The 11,977-nt window shown below is 53.1% G+C and overlaps 1 protein-coding gene across 2 annotated transcripts; it reads left to right on the plus strand.

Moving 5' to 3' along the window:
- The first annotated feature begins 3,230 nt into the window (after positions 1-3,230).
- LOC142861089 (cytochrome P450 2A13) lies at positions 3,231-9,688 on the plus strand. 2 transcript variants are annotated; one of them, XM_075993103.1, is made up of 9 exons: positions 3,231-3,438; positions 3,703-3,865; positions 4,649-4,798; positions 5,018-5,178; positions 6,296-6,472; positions 7,351-7,492; positions 7,966-8,153; positions 8,542-8,683; positions 9,190-9,688. In XM_075993103.1, the coding sequence occupies exons 1-9, from the start codon at positions 3,259-3,261 to the stop codon at positions 9,369-9,371; spliced, it is 1,485 nt and encodes a 494-aa protein (XP_075849218.1). In that variant the 5' UTR covers positions 3,231-3,258; the 3' UTR covers positions 9,372-9,688. The 2 variants fall into 2 exon arrangements, with proteins under 2 accessions (XP_075849218.1, XP_075849219.1); XM_075993104.1 differs by lacking the exon at positions 9,190-9,688 and adding an exon at positions 8,941-9,142.
- The last annotated feature ends 2,289 nt before the right edge of the window (positions 9,689-11,977 follow it).

Genomic DNA, 11,977 nt, shown 5'->3' on the forward strand with positions numbered 1-11,977 from the left:
CACAGCCATTCATCGGCACGAGCTCTGGACAGTCCCCAGCCAGAACATCCCAGAGCAGGTGTGCATGCACAGACGCAGAGACTGGAGGGCCCTCGGGCACAGGGACACAGACACACACACTTGTCAGGCGCTCACGCAGGTGTGCACGCGCAGACATAAGCTGGCATGGACATCCACTTGTAAAGCTCAAACACACCCCACAAGCACTGGAGCATACATAAATCCATCTATCAACATGCACACATTGCAACATACATGCGTGCAGACACCCCAAGTGGGAGGCAGCCTAGGATCAATTTCCTATGCACAGCTCCAGTGGGGAGGGCTTGGCTGTCCTGAGGAAGGGCTGGAGAGGGAGGTTTCCAAAACACTCTCTCTCCTTCTCCCACTTTCCCAAAGGAAAAGCTCTGGGAACTTTAGACCAGGGAATGTAAAACCAGGCGGGGGATCAGAGACCTTCATGCTACAGATTAATGACAAGAGCAGCTACTATTCATGAAGCACTTACTGCCAGGTACCTCCCATGCTTTAGCCCAAACACTCCTAACCTAAACAGCCCAAGAGGCAGGTGTTCTACAAGGCTCAGAGAGGTGAAGTCAGCTGTTCAAGGTCGCATAACCAGGAAGGGACAAGGTTAGGATTCCAATCTGTGCCTTAACCTTGTTCTTAACCACTGTTCCAATCCATCTAGAAGGGGGAAACTGAGGCCCAGCAAAGGGAAGGCATTGTCCCAGGTTCACCCCTAGGTCGCTCTGGAAGCCTCTGCCCAAGCCACTGCCCACTGGGGTGTGTCCCTCCCATGTGACTTCAGACACAGATCTCTCACGCCACACTCCATGATAATCAATACGGTCAAATTCACTGACCTCTCAATCTCCTAGTTCTCCCAGTCTGACCACTGCCAGCCCCTCCCAGGTCAGCCCATGGCAGCCTTTCTCAACACTCAGTGCACTTCCCAGTGCCAACCTCAATGAGAAACAAACACACTCCTCAAGCTTCTACCTCCTTCCTTTTTAAGAAACAAGGGGGAAGAGGAGGGGACCCAGGCTTGCGGCCAGCGCAGGTGCAGGTTGGTGATGAGGATTAAGGAGACTAATACCTGCCCAGCTGGTGTTAATCCTCTTCCCACCTCTACCCTCTCCAAAACCAACAAACAACTTTCCTCTCTGTTTGTTCTCTACCCTTTATTCCCTCCTCACAGGTTGAACACTCTGAGCAGGATGCCAGCCCTGGGAGTGCCAACCTCAACCACCATGACTTGTCCCAAGTTCAAGGCCCTGAGGCTGGGTGCAAGCCTGGACAGCCCAACCATCACAGTCTGCCCAATGCCCATCTGGAGCACCTTTCAGGGTCTAACTGAGGTGAAATTCAGGCCCACATGGGACCATCTCAATACCAACTTATGCTCATGTCACAGCCGGCTGAAGTCAACCTCCTAGGTCAACCTCCTAGGTCAACCCTCAGAGCCCTCTTTGTACCAGAGGTGGCTCTACTAATATTCTCCTTGTATCAAGTCCAGTGTCAATTTGTTTCTCATCCTAGTACACACCTGGGGAAAGCTCAGTGTCAACATGATGCCCCTTCCTCCCTGGCCTGCCTGGTGCTGACATCAGAACCTGCCCGTGTGGCCCTGCGTCCACTGCTGACGCCCATCCAGCACCTGCTGCTGAGCTTGGTCTCCACTCGACTCCCAGATGAACCAGGCCAGTCGATGACGGGAGACAGGGAGAGAGTCCACATCCCAGCTCCCCCACCGACTGCCCGTGTGACCTCAAACAAGTCGCTTTGTAGAGTCTTGGTCTGCTCATCTCTCAAACGAGGATGATGAAGAACCAACCTCACTGTTACAAAGATGAAGTGAGATCTTACACATAGAGGCTTCATCTTCCTGGAGGACAGGTGCTCACCAAAGGGCAACCGTCCTTGTGGTTACGGAAGAATTCCCTGCAGGAAGGATGGTAGGCCACTCATCCTTCCTCTCCTCCCACCATCCCATGGTCCACCTCGTTCCCAACACCTCGGTTTACCCAAATCTCTTCTGCTATAGTTCCCTCTACCTACTAATAGTACCCCCTGACAAACCAGGAGTCACCCTTAAAGGAAGCTTGACACACCCTCAAGTATGACCATCTCTTCCCAACGCCCCCTTTCCCCTGGTGGGGAAACCAAACCCAGAATGTGGAAACTAAGAATGCCGAGTAGAAGAGGTAGGAGTTCAAGGCCCTTGGCTTATGGGCATCTCACACGTGTGCCCCCTACGCACTCTTTGCTTTCTGTACTCCATATACACATATATAAAATGAGGAGCATTAATAATAATAATAATAGAAATTATATGATCCATCTACTGGGTTTCCCTATGGATCTAAGTCAGTGTGGCTCTGGGTAAATTATAACCCTTGGGATACCTGGGGATTTCTCCACCGCATGGTTGGTTGCTATCACTATTTTGCAAGATGTGCCCAGACTCCCTGTCAACTGAGATGATGAGTTACTCTTATCCAGGTCTGTGGAAAGTTCCACTGAAATGGGGTTCTGCTCTTCTACCACTTTCCTGACCACAGATGGGCTCTCTGCACGTATCCTGGCCTCTGAGGTTCCAGCGAGGATTCCGGGATACAGAGACAGTACTGCGCCCAAAGCAAGAGCAAGTCCACACCTGGGGTCCAGTGCCGACCCCAGGACCCTGCTGGGCTCTCTATACACTCCTCCTCCAGGAACTCCACACACAGGGCCCTGGGCCCTTCCTTGCCCCAAGACTCAAATCCATGTCCCTGGAATCTCTCCCCCACCCCCCAGACCCTTAAAGCCACATCCCGGAAGTACACTTACTTCCTCTCTGACCCCAGAAAATCCGGAACTGTGCACTTTTCTCTCCTGGAACCCCAAAACCCACAGCTCTGGGTTTCCTCCTCACTCTGAGACCCCAAATCCTAAGCGCAGGCGCTCCCCTGTGCAAATATTCCAAAGTCTTCACTTTTGCGTTACCCACTGCCCCTTCCTAAGTCCAGAGCCTTGGAGCACCCGGTCCTTAGGAGCCACAACACAGTGGGGAGGCCAACTCCTTGTTAATCTGTCCTGAGATCCCTTGTCACCTCCCTTCTGGCTGTGTCCCAGGCTAGGAAGGGTGCATAGTGTGGGGTGTTTTAGGGTGAATTTACATAGTTGCATAATCAACCAAAGTCCACCCTTCTCTTTCAGTAGTATAAAGGCAAATGACCCCAGCCATCGCCATTGACTATCAGTCTCACTGCCACCATGCTGGCCTCCGGGCTGCTTCTGGTGGCCTTGCTGGCCTGCCTGACTGTGATGGCATTGCTGTCTGTCTGGCGGCAGAGGAAGATCTGGGGGAAGCTGCCTCCAGGACCTACCCCACTGCCCTTCCTTGGGAACTACCTGCAGCTGAACACAGAGCAGATGTACAACTCCCTCATGAAGGTGGCACAAGGCAGGGACCTGGGGGGAATGGGACGGGGGCTTCCCAGGAGGGCTGGGGCTTCGTGGCAGGGGTTGGACCAGGTTGGACCAGAGTCTTAAGAAAGGGAAGTTTGGAAGGTTCAGCCTCAGAGTGCTAGCCAGGAAAGCCCAGGGCTTGACACGCCCCCTGCCCTGACTGGGGCAATGCATCCCAGGACGTGATGGCTCAGTACCTGCCCATCCGGAGCAGGGTGCTCCTGTAACCACTGCCACCCACATCCCCAGATCAGCGAGCGCTATGGCCCCGTGTTCACCGTCCACCTGGGGCCCCGGCGGGTCGTGGTGCTGTGCGGGTATGACGCCGTGAAGGAGGCCCTGGTGGACCAGGCTGAGGAGTTCAGCGGGAGAGGCGAGCAGGCCACCTTCGACTGGCTCTTCAAAGGCTATGGTAAGGGGGCCCCTGGGTGAGGAATGTGGTCAGGCACACTGGATGGCCTCAGTTGCCCCACTCACCTGCCCACTCCAGCCTGTGGCAAAGCCCTTCATCTGCTCCCTCCCCATAAGCCATCATTGTGTCTCTGTCACTCACCTGTCTCAGGTTCCAAGTCCCCATTTCTCCCTGCCTCTCTGGCCCTGTCGCCCTGTCCTCTCACAGAGCTCCCTCCCTTCCCCTACGGCTCCTCCCACCTGTGCACATTTCTGTTTTCAAACCCTCCTCCTCCATCTCTGTTTGTCACTTTGTCATTCCCAGCTTCTGTGCTTCTCCACGTTCCTGTCTCCTCCTGCCCTCCCTTTCTCCTTCTCCTGCCTCAGAATCTCCCCTGATTCCTGCTTCGAAACCCCCAAGCCCCCAGCGCCTGGTAACAACCCCTCCGCTTTCCAGCCCTCTTTCTCCCTAGTTTTCTCTCTTCTCCAGCTCACTTTTAGGGTCCTTCCCCATTTTCACTTGCACCTCCCAGATCTCCACATCGCTCACCTCCTCTGGCTCCATCCTCCACCCTCTTTCCACCCCAGCCTCTTCCCTTCCCCCCTCCTGCACCGAGTGCCCGCACCGTCTGTGCGTCTGTCTGTCTCGCCTCTGCCTGCCTCCTGCGATTTTCTGTCCCGCTCCCTCTGTCTCTGCACGCCCCCCACGGCCCCCGCGCTCGGGAGGCCCTTGCAACTGTTGGAACTGGCCTGGGTCCTGCCCCCGCGGGTCCCCGACCGCCCGCACCCCTGTGCTCACCCCCAGGCGTGGCGTTCAGCAACGGGGAGCGCGCCAAGCAGCTGCGGCGCTTCTCCATCACCACGCTGCGGGACTTCGGCGTGGGCAAGCGCGGCATCGAGGAGCGCATCCAGGAGGAGGCGGGCTTCCTCATCGAGGCGTTCAGGGCCACGCGCGGTGAGCGCAGGGGGCCCCGGGGCGGGGTGGGAGAGAAGGAGGACGCCGGGAAGCTCGCGTTCTGGCGGGGCACGGGGACCGGGCAGGGGAACGAAACCTGGAGCTGGGAACTTGGCCCATCCCAGCCGTTCCCTTCTCAGACTGGCATCAGCCCGCCCAGTTCACCCCCTCCCTCCCATTCCCTTCTCTCCCTGCACCCGCCCCGCCCCCACCCCGCAGGCGCCCTCGTGGATCCCACCTTCTTCCTGAGCCGAACAGTCTCCAATGTCATCAGCTCCATTGTCTTTGGGGACCGCTTCGATTATGAGAACAAGGAATTCCTGTCACTGCTGCGTATGATGCTGGGCAGCTTTCAGTTCACAGCTACATCCGCGGGACAGGTAACCTGTCCCAGCACCGCCCTACCACGCCCCTACCACAACCTGCAAGTGGTCCCCTACAGGGGCACAGGTGCTCTAAACTCCCATCCTCCGCCAGCCAGCTAGTGTCCCCTCAAGGCCAGCCCCCAATCTTCCACAACTGCACAGTTGCTGCACAGCCCAGCACAGGTGCTCACTACTCAGTCTCTAAGGACACCTGGATATATCAACAGACGCCCCCACAAAAGAGCCTGCAGGCAAGATACATACCTTCAACTCAGGTCGCTCACCTGGGCAGGTATTCCCATCCCAACTTACCTTACTATCTAACAGAAGCTCTCTACTGGGTTCTTCGGAATATCTTAACACCTGGACACCTGATGCTGCAAAGTTCAGCAAACCAAAATCATGTCACATGTACTCAGGTGTCCCAAACCAGCCCCCTGGAACATCTAAAGTGCCTCCTACTCGACCCAGTTAAATACCTGAACACCTGGACAGGTACCATAACCAACACCCCTAAACACATAAATATTTGGACAGACTGTTTCCAAAACACCCAAATAAATGTCTCCAAGCCATGCCTGCTCATACATCTTACAAAGTTTGTCTCCTGTGCAGCCCACGTGAATCCCTTAACACCTGAACAGGTGTCCTCTCCCACTTCAATATCTGAACACCAACCTGACTTTAATACCTGCACTCCTGTACAGAGGCCCCCAACCTAGATCCAATAATTATATGGACAGCTGTCTCTAGCCAAGCCCACATGAGTGCCTAAACACCTGGACAGGTGAATCCTCCATAGTATCCACACCTGAATAGGTGTCTTTGAAATCAACTTTACTTGAATTTTGAACACCTCCATGTGTGCTCCAATCCCACCTCACCTGAATATCTGAAACACAGACATATGACCCAATCTATCTCACCTAAATTTCTGGAGAGTGGGCCTCATATTTAATCCACAAGAAGATATATATATATAAATACATTCCTATCCATCCTTACCTACATTTCTAGAAACATGGACAGGTAACTTTAAACCCGGTGACACATGATGGGAGGTCTCACTCCCATCATGTCCTACCCACTGAATATTGTCTTTCCTTTCCCCTCCCCTCTCCCCAACCCCCAGCTCTATGACATGTTCTATTCAGTGATGAAACACCTGCCAGGACCACAGCAACAGGCCTTTAAGGAGCTGCAAGGACTGGAAGACTTCATAGCCAAGAAGGTGGAGCACAACCAGCGCACACTGGATCCCAACTCCCCACGGGACTTCATCGACTCCTTTCTCATCCGCATGCAGGAGGTACAGCCCAGCAGCCAGCGTGGGGAGGGCCAAAGCCCAGCGGAGGGAAATGAGACTGGGGGGATGGGGAAACGACAGAGACCCATTCAAATCAGCCCCGTCATAACAATCTTCACAATCCGCACAGTCACAGTAACCAGCGCTCCTCCACCTACCCAGCCCTTGCCCGCGGGCAGGACTTGTGCAAGCGAATCGCAGTAGCAAGCGCTTCTGCAGCACTGCCGCGCACCAGGCGCTGCGTTGAGTGCTTTAAGACATGCACCTGTTTAGCACTCGCACAGCTCTTGAAACAGGTTCTATCGTGTCCCAATTGTACAAATGGGCTGGGAGAGTGTAAGTGGCTTATCTGAGGTGACACAGTGAGGAAGCAGCAGACCTTAGCGCGGATCCTGGTCTCTCTCTGACTCAGTCTGGTGCCTTTAGCCACGATGCTCTCTCACCTTTCATACCCTGGTTATCAGATACTCCTGTGTACACAGGTGACCTGGCTTTACTGTGTGACATTGGAGGAACCCCACCTCCCTCGACATGCCAGTCTCCCATCTGTGAAGGCGGGAGGGCTTTATGGAGTCTGAGATCAGGGTTAAAGGATCAAGGGAGGGGATTCCTCCCCAGTGAGCTTCAAGGCTTAGCGGAGGAATAGGACAGTGACAACTAGGCTGATAATTAAAGGTCAGATAGCCAGGCAAAGAATATGAGCATTTCAGGCAGAGCCAGCAGCTGGGGCAAAGGCTGGAACCTGGAGAGAGCCTGTGTGGATCTAGATTCCCTTTCCCACCCTTGGTCTGGATCTAAGAGAGGTAGGTCCATAGGAAAAGCCCAGAAGGGTCCCAAGGGCATAGGGACTAAGTTCAGCCTAAAGCTGTCTACCCCTGCAGGAGAAGAAGAACCCCAACACGGAGTTCTACATGAAGAACCTGGTGCTGACCACGCTGAACCTCTTCTTCGCGGGCACGGAGACCGTCAGCACAACCCTGCGCTATGGCTTCCTGCTGCTCATGAAACACCCGGATGTGGAGGGTAAGGCTAGAGGGGAGGGTAGTAGAGGACCACAGACCCCCAAAAGTGCTCTGAGCCTGGTGCAACGTCCCCGCCCCTCCCAGATCCCTGGACCCTCACACACAGAATGCTCTCCAGAGTCAGGGCAATAGTCAGCTCATAGGCATCAGCTGAGTCTCAGTAGCTGCTAGAATACTGAAATTGTCTGAACTCATTGGTAAATCACTCCCGTGCTAAGTCCACTGACTGCTCACTGCCCGCTCCTCCAGGCCATCACCTAAGATTCCTACTTTGCATGTCCCCCATGATTCTGACATGACCAGGTTAACAGGAAGGACATTGTTCCAAAATGCATATGGCCAACGTCTATTTTGAATGCTCTACATTCATGCCACACACAGATCCGTGTAATCCATCACATTTTACCTATTTGGACTACCCGTCCCTGCTCTGAGACCCCTAGACGCCTAAGCACATTCCTCCTCCTCCCCCAGCCAAGGTCCATGAGGAGATTGACCGGGTCATCGGCAAGAACCGGCAGCCCAAGTTCGAGGACCGGGCCAAAATGCCCTACACGGAGGCAGTGATCCACGAGATCCAAAGATTTGGGGACATGATCCCCATGGGCCTGGCCCGCAGGGTCACCAAGGACACCAAGTTTCGGGACTTCTTCATTCCCAAGGTACGGCTCCCACACAGCCGAGAGGGACCTCCAACCCACTCCCTGGAGCCCCAGCACCCCAGTGCCATGAGTTCTCCAACCCTGTTCCACCCTCCATCAGAGACTTCCACACCATCATGTCCCTTCAACCTTCCCACTCACAGACTCGGGAATCCTATGTCACCTCCGAAATTTTTGCTTCAGGGGAATCAACCCCATGTCCCCAAACTTCCTGTCTGAGGGACATGAACCTTAGTTGCCCCAAAGCTCCTCCCTTAGGGGACCCCAGCTCCCAAGCTTCCCATTTCTCTTCCCCTGGGGAACCCACACTCCCCTCTGTCCCCTGTATACCTTCAGGACACCAGGCCCTCAACCCCCTTAACAAATACGCCTTCCTCCTCCCCACCAGGGCACCGAAGTGTTCCCTATGCTGGGCTCCGTGCTCAGAGACCCCAAGTTCTTCTCCAACCCCCGAGATTTTAATCCCCAGCACTTCCTGGACGAGAAGGGGCAGTTTAAGAAGAGTGACGCTTTTGTGCCCTTCTCCATTGGTAAGACCCTCAGGCCACCGCTCGCACCAACAGGGGGCGGCCTCTGCCCTCACTGAGGCGTAGCCCGGTATCCTTCTCCAGCCTGGAGCTGCCTCTTAGAATCCGCCCTTGAGCCAAGCAGCTGATGCTCCCATAGCTACCAAGCCCCAAGTACCTGTACCCAGGCAAAAGGGAGGGCATGCCCCTTGCAGAGATGGGGAAATCAAGGCCCATAGTTAATGAGAGGTTTGTCCCAGGTCATATCACACATTTTTTAGGTCTCTAAAAAGGAGAGGACAGCACAGCAGCCACATTTGAGAGCGTATTTGGCAGTGAGGGCCGCCTGAACTTCCCACTGCTGCAGCCTGGCCCAGACCCCCCACGTCTCGTGCAAGGGAAAGCGGCTCAGACAGGTTCAGAGCCGCCTCCCAAAGTCTCCCTGGGAGATCGCAGCTGGAGGGCCGCAGCGGGGCGAGGCGGCAGTGAGAGTGGGCTTCACCTCCTCCCCTGCCACCTCTCCTCTTCAGGAAAGCGCTACTGCTTTGGAGAAGGCCTGGCTCGGATGGAGCTCTTCCTCTTCCTCACCACCATCATGCAGAACTTCCGCTTCCAGTCCCCGCAGTCGCCTGAGGACATCGACGTGTCCCCCAAGCACGTGGGCTTTGCCACCATCCCAAGAAACTACACCATGAGTTTCTTGCCTCGCTGAGCACTGAGCTAGGGCTGTGTGGGGGCAGGGCTCATGGGCAGGGCTTATGGTGAGGGGTGGGACATAGGCAGGGCGGGGGGGGGGGGGGGGGGTTAAGGAAGGAGGGCAGGTGAGGAGGGGGGGGGAGGAAGGCGAGGTGGGCGGGGGGAGGAGGAGATACAGAACTCAGTTCACCCTGATAGATGCTTGGCATGATATTACAATTAAAAAACTTCTGCTCTGCAAATAATATTGTCAGGAGAATGAAAATACAAGCCACAAAGTGTGAGAAAATATTTGCAGTGCACCTATCTGATAAAGGACTTGTATTCCAAACATATGAAGAAATGTTCAAACTCTACAATAGAAAACTAACAACCCAATTTATTAAATAACAATGGACAGGCCGGCGGTGGCTCACACCTGTAATCCTAGCACTCTGGGAGGCGGAGGCAGGTGGATCAGGAGTTCAAGACCAGCCTGAGCAAGAGTGGGAGCCTATCTCTACTAAAAATAGAAAGAAATTAATTGGCCAACTAAAAATATATAGAAAAAATTAGCCAGGCATGATGGTGCATGCCTGCAGTCCCAGCTACTCGGGAGGCTGAGGCAGGAGGATCGCTTGAGCCCAGGAGTTTGAGGTTGCTGTGAGCTAGGCTGATGCCACAGTACTCTAGCCTGGCCAACAGAGTGAGACTGAGTGAAACTCAGAAAAACAAACAAACAAATAAAATAACAATGGACAAAAGATATCTGAACATACACCTCAAAGAAATACACATAGCAAGTAAACATATGAAAAGATGCTCTATGTCGCCAGAAATTTCAAATTAAAACAAGATAGCACTGCACACACCTGTTAGAATGGCTAAAATCCAAACCACTGACCAATGCCGGCCAGGAGGTGAAGCAACAGGGACGTTCATTCATTGCTGGTGGGAATGCAAAATGGTGCAGTCACTTTGGAAGACCCATGGCAGTTTCTTACAAAGCTAAACATATTCTTGCCAGTGAGGCAGCATTATGCTCTTTGGTATCAACCCAAATGAGTTGAAGACCTATATCCTCACAAAAACCTGCATGCATAAGACCTCGCTGCTGATTCACACATAGGTTGAGACAGATTCACGTCCACTGTGGCTTTCAGCTCCTCATTATCCACTTTGGTCTCAGGTCACCCACATGGCTCATTTTCAAAGTAAAAATCACCTTGTCTTCCTTCTGTTTCTCCAATCAAAGTCTATGATGAGATCACTGGATTTACAGGGCCAGAACACAAATTTGAGGGCAACCAAGGTTCCCTACATGAAGTCTGTTAACCAAGAAGTTCAGGGATTTGAGGACAGTGATTTGGACTGCAGAGTGTGCAAGAACACCAAAATTGAAGATTTCCTCATTACCAAGATAAGGTCCCTAGAGCCCTCCAATCTCCACAGTGCATTCTCCTCCACAGCCTAGAATCTCTATGTTCATCCCAAACTTCCTCCCTCAGGACCTCCTAACAATACACATTTCCAAAACTTCCTACAATAGAGGACACCAAACTTCCACGTACACCAAATCCCCATGTCCTGATCTCAAAACCCTTTCCTAATGGACCCAAATTGCCATGTTCTCCTACATCTCCTCCCTCAAGGCAAAATTAGTTGCTGTGTCAGTCCTTTGTGATAGGAAAGAAGGGGAAGGAGTGGGTCTGAGAACAAACAGATGAATGTCCCTCACATACCCTAACTGTGTGGGCTTTGCCTCTGGGATGTCATCTTCTTCTTGGACCCTTGAACCAAAACTCTCAAGGAAGGGCTGCATAAGGAAGATCAAGGTGGGGACAGTCCAGGGGACAAGGAAGAGCTTCAGTACCTAGAAATGAGAACAACTCCAGGGGTTGAGCTTCTCCATGCCTGAGGCTGTGCTAAGTGGAACTTTTCTTTTTCTTTTTTTTTTTTTTTTGAGACAGAGTCTCACTTTGCTGCCCAGGTTAGAGTGAATGCCGTGGCGTCAGCCTAGTTCACAGCAACCTCAAACTCCTAGGGTCAAGTGATCCTACTGCCTCAGCCTCCCGAGTAGCTGGGACTACAGGCATGCGCCACCATGCCTGGCTAATTTTTTCTATATATATTAGTTGGCCAATTAATTTCTTTCTATTTATAGTAGAGATGGGGGTCTCGTTCTTGCTCAGGCTGGTTTCAAATTCCTGACCTCGAGCAATCCACCCGCCTCGGCCTCCCAGAGTGCTAGGATTACAGGCGTGAGCCACCATGCCCAGCCTAAGTGGAACTTTTCATGGGGTATGTGATGATATCCTCACAAGTCTGTGATAAAGGTTCTACGATTATACATATTTTACATGTGGGTGAATGGAGACTCAGAGCCATAAGGTTCAACAAACAAGTAAAAGTCCCCAGCACAGATCCAGTCTCCAGATCTGTCTGACTCCAGAGACTATGCTTTTTTTTTTTTTTTTTTTTTTTTTTTTGAGACAAGAGTCTCGCTTTGTTGCCCAGGCTAGAGTGAGTGCCATGGCGTCAGCCTAGTTCACAGCAACCTCAAACTCCTGGGCTCAAGCAATCCTGCTGCCTCAGCCTCCCAAGTAGCTGGGACTATTGGCATGCGCCACCATGCCCGGCTAA

This window comes from Microcebus murinus, chromosome 16, assembly GCF_040939455.1.
Source record: "Microcebus murinus isolate Inina chromosome 16, M.murinus_Inina_mat1.0, whole genome shotgun sequence".
NCBI lineage: Eukaryota > Metazoa > Chordata > Mammalia > Primates > Cheirogaleidae > Microcebus > Microcebus murinus.

What these genes read in the sequence shown, in the direction of transcription:
- LOC142861089 (XM_075993103.1), top strand. Translation starts at nt 3,259, where the DNA reads ATGCTGGCCTCCGGGCTGCTTCTGGTGGCCTTGCTGGCCTGCCTGACT. An exon ending in CTGGCTCTTCAAAGGCTATG is followed by an intron (nt 3,866 to 4,648) that starts GTAAGGGGGCCC and finishes GCTCACCCCCAG; the next exon opens with GCGTGGCGTTCAGCAACGGG. An exon ending in GAAACACCCGGATGTGGAGG is followed by an intron (nt 7,493 to 7,965) that starts GTAAGGCTAGAG and finishes CTCCTCCCCCAG; the next exon opens with CCAAGGTCCATGAGGAGATT.